The sequence below is a fragment of the Triticum dicoccoides genome, chromosome 7B (genome assembly GCF_002162155.2).
Source record: "Triticum dicoccoides isolate Atlit2015 ecotype Zavitan chromosome 7B, WEW_v2.0, whole genome shotgun sequence".
Classification (NCBI taxonomy): Eukaryota; Viridiplantae; Streptophyta; class Magnoliopsida; order Poales; family Poaceae; genus Triticum; species Triticum dicoccoides.
The window spans coordinates 474,312,608-474,316,032 of NC_041393.1; the positions used below are offsets into that span (position 1 = coordinate 474,312,608).

General features: G+C 38.6%; 1 protein-coding gene across 1 annotated transcript in view; it reads left to right on the plus strand.

Annotated features, from left to right (window-relative positions):
• LOC119335982 (pheophytinase, chloroplastic-like) overlaps nt 1-2,804 on the plus strand; it is a 5,570-nt gene extending 2,766 nt beyond the window's left edge. Inside the window, exons 4-6 of the mRNA XM_037608025.1 lie at nt 195-386; nt 467-623; nt 2,257-2,804. Coding sequence (XP_037463922.1) covers nt 195-386; nt 467-623; nt 2,257-2,499 — 592 coding nt within the window. The 3' untranslated portion in view covers nt 2,500-2,804. The remainder of the gene's footprint in view (nt 1-194; nt 387-466; nt 624-2,256) is intronic.
• Nucleotides 2,805-3,425: the final 621 nt, after the last annotated feature.

A 3,425-nucleotide genomic window follows, 5' to 3' on the forward strand; every position in this document is an offset into this window, starting at 1 on the left:
AAACACTTTCTCATATAAACCATGAACTTCTGCCTGGAATTTAGTGTAATTCTCGTACTATTATTTCTCTCCACATACTAGGATATCATGGTAATTATGCGAGATTATAGCATCATTAGGATTGTGTTTGTTATCCAATATCCATGCATTGGATCCTACAAATTGGATAGCCTATTGATCCCTTTTTGATACAGGTGGCAGAAGATAAGCGACCCAAGAAGTATACAGAAGATACTCAGGCAAGTATATGCTGACCACTCAACAAATGTTGACAAGGTGTTCTCGCGTATTATAGAGACAACAGAACACCCGGCAGCTGCTGCATCATTTGCCTCCATTATGTTTGCTCCAATGGGCCAGATATCCTTTCAGGAGGCACTGTCTAGGTGAGATGGAAAGCCCAACCTGATGAATTGCTCTATTGCTTACAAATGTCAGTTTCCACTTTAACACTGATCATCTGCAGGTGCCAAAGGCAGGACATTCCCATTTCCCTTATGTATGGGAAAGAAGACCCGTGGGTTACACCTTATTGGGGTATCAGAGTCAAGCAACAGGTGCCAGAAGCACCCTATTATGAAATTAGCCCTGCCGGTCACTGTCCTCACGACGAGGTTCCTGAGGTAACTATTGCACGCCGTGTGCAAATTGTAGCCCCCCTTTGTATTTATACAATATACTCCCATTGATCATTCATAAAGGTACTAACATATATCTAGTGCAAACTACCATCAGGCTGCAAACATGCAACTTTAAAATCGACAGTTAACAATCCAAAAATTTGAGAAGATCTTTGTTGGACCTGTGCATTGTCCTCCCTTTTTTCAAATTTAAACCTAAAATGAGTTCAAATAAATAAAATATAAAAATATCTTCGTAAATTTTGCCTTTCGTTTTAGAGTATTTATCACAGAACTACATTTCTTTTGTCAAAACTACACTCTAAGCAACCACTTCAAAACTACTCCCTCCGTCCCAAAATTCTTGTCTTAGATTTGTCTAGATACGGATGTACCTAATACTAAAACATGACTTGATACATCCGTATTTAGACAAATCTAAGACAAGAATTTTGGGACGGAGGGAGTATAGTTTAAGCAAGCAATTGACATAACTAGACTCTGTAAACATAACATTTCACACCTACACTTCTATATTTTACAACGGATTGGACCAATCAGTGGCGGATCCAGCCTAATGGGTGAGGGTGGGCCAACAATGTAAATGTTAATATAAATTTATTTATTCATAATTTTTCAAGAAAAAAAATTCTATGATATAAAAGCTATTGGAAAAATCCAGGGTGGCCTCACCCTGTCCACCCTCTAGCTCCTCCACTGGGACCAATAGTGCCCACTAGTCAGCCACGCTAGGAAATTAACAATGATACAATCATACTCCCTCCATCCGAAAATACTTGTCGGAGAAATGGATAAAAATGAATGTATCTAGAACTAAAATACGTCTAGATACATCCATTTCTCCGACAAGTATTTCCGGACAGAGTACAATACAAGTCATTTTTTCCGACAAAGACAATACAAGTCGTACCAAGCAAAAACATACTCATACCCGAAGCAAGTCACTCCAAGCCTAGCCTCACATGCAATGGATTGCCAACCAGCAGAACAATTTTCGTTCAAGAGAAATCCAACAACAAAAGATATTGGAGACCTACATGCAATGAACGAAGCTGACATGGGGGGTTCAACTTACAGTTATGTCAAGGCAAGGCCCGTAGGGGCCACTAGCTTGGAGCGCCAAGCACAGATGAAGATCTGCTGTGGGCAAACACATCTATCTTGTCTGTAATTTATTATTGTATTACTTTCTGATATTAGAAGAAACCTTCAAGATTGTTAGTTAGTTTTCATAATCATCTTGTGTGTCCAAGCTATTCAACCCAAAGGTCATCTTCACATTATCATTCAAGCAAGCGATATTCTCTCTTTATTTGCCTTAGCAGTGGAAACGTTTTAGGCTCATGAACCTGCCATATTGTGCAACATTGTGTCAAGTTAGAAGTTTAGTAGGCTAAGTCAAGTTTTAGATATTTCGGCAACCTAATTATCGTGTGAAAAAAGATTTAGTTGGTCAAATCCAGCCAAAGCAATCTTTACGTTGTCATGGGTCTTAAGCTGTTAGAAACTACACCACTCGTGAAGTCAAAGCTGTGAAAACCAACTCGGGTTTACATTCATGGCTAGTGAGTTTCGTTTCAATGATGATGACAGCTGAACTTTTGTCTTTGGTCAGGTTATAAACTATTTGCTCCGAGGATGGCTTAAGAATGTGGAGTCTGAGGGTTCAGTTGACCTCCCATTTCTTGAAGATTCCAGCTTTCAAGAACATGGTGTGTCGAAGGAGCTGGAGTTTGTCAGGACAGGGTCCAAGAAATCAGTTAGTGTGCGGCTCTTCGGTTCCCAAATTTCCCTGTGGAGCCAACTGAGCTCATTCTTGAAGCGGCATGCCTCCAACATAAGGGTAGTGTCCAGATGATTCGTCCGTAGTTCGTTAGATAGTAGAAGCTTCAATTGTATATTGTATTCATTATTCTTTATGTAAAGTAGTCAGGTTGATGCCTAGATGTACGAAATAGAGACAAGTTCAAATATTTTAGTGAATGTGAATATGTGTAGTACAGAGTTAGCATTGGGCGTCAAACATCTGTCGTGGTTGTATTCATAGGAATTCAAGATCACATATTTTCCTGCTCGGTGAATACCTGTAAAGTTTGAGGTAAGCAACAGTTTTATCACCGAACAGTAACTGCAACAACATTTTCCTGCTCCATTATCTTTGTATCCTCTAGCGTGTCTTCCATTCAAGGTATATTAGTCTCATCAGTTTCTACCTGTAAGATTAAGAGTAAAGTGCTCTTTTCGTCCCTCAGCTTATCGTGAAGGGTGGTTTTCATCCCTCAACATTTTATTGGTGCAACATTCATCCCTCAATTCTTAATACCTTTTTAGTGTGTTTTACTTCTGCTTTTCCATTCCTCAACATTTTATTGGTGCAACATTTTTTAGTGTGTTTTTCTTCTGCTTTTCTTTCGTTTGTAATTGATACAATGTACCTTTTAAAAAAAATCAAGAAAAACAGAGCAGAGTCCTGCTGTTTCGCTAAAAAAAACTCTTAATACTAGGATAAGTTGAGGGACACAAAATGCACTTTACTCTAAGACTAATTGGCAACTTTTATTTGATATGTTGAACATAAAGGGGTTTCCTGGTAAATATATTACATAAAGGGGTTTCCTAGTAAATATATTAGCTGGACAAAACAAATACTCCCCCCGTAAAGAAAAAGAAGAGCATTTACAACACTAAAGTAGTGTTCTGAATGTTCTTATATTTCTTTACAGAGGGAGCGGTTCAGAGTGAGAACGTGGGTGTTAAAGTTAACAATCAATTGGGTCCTTATTT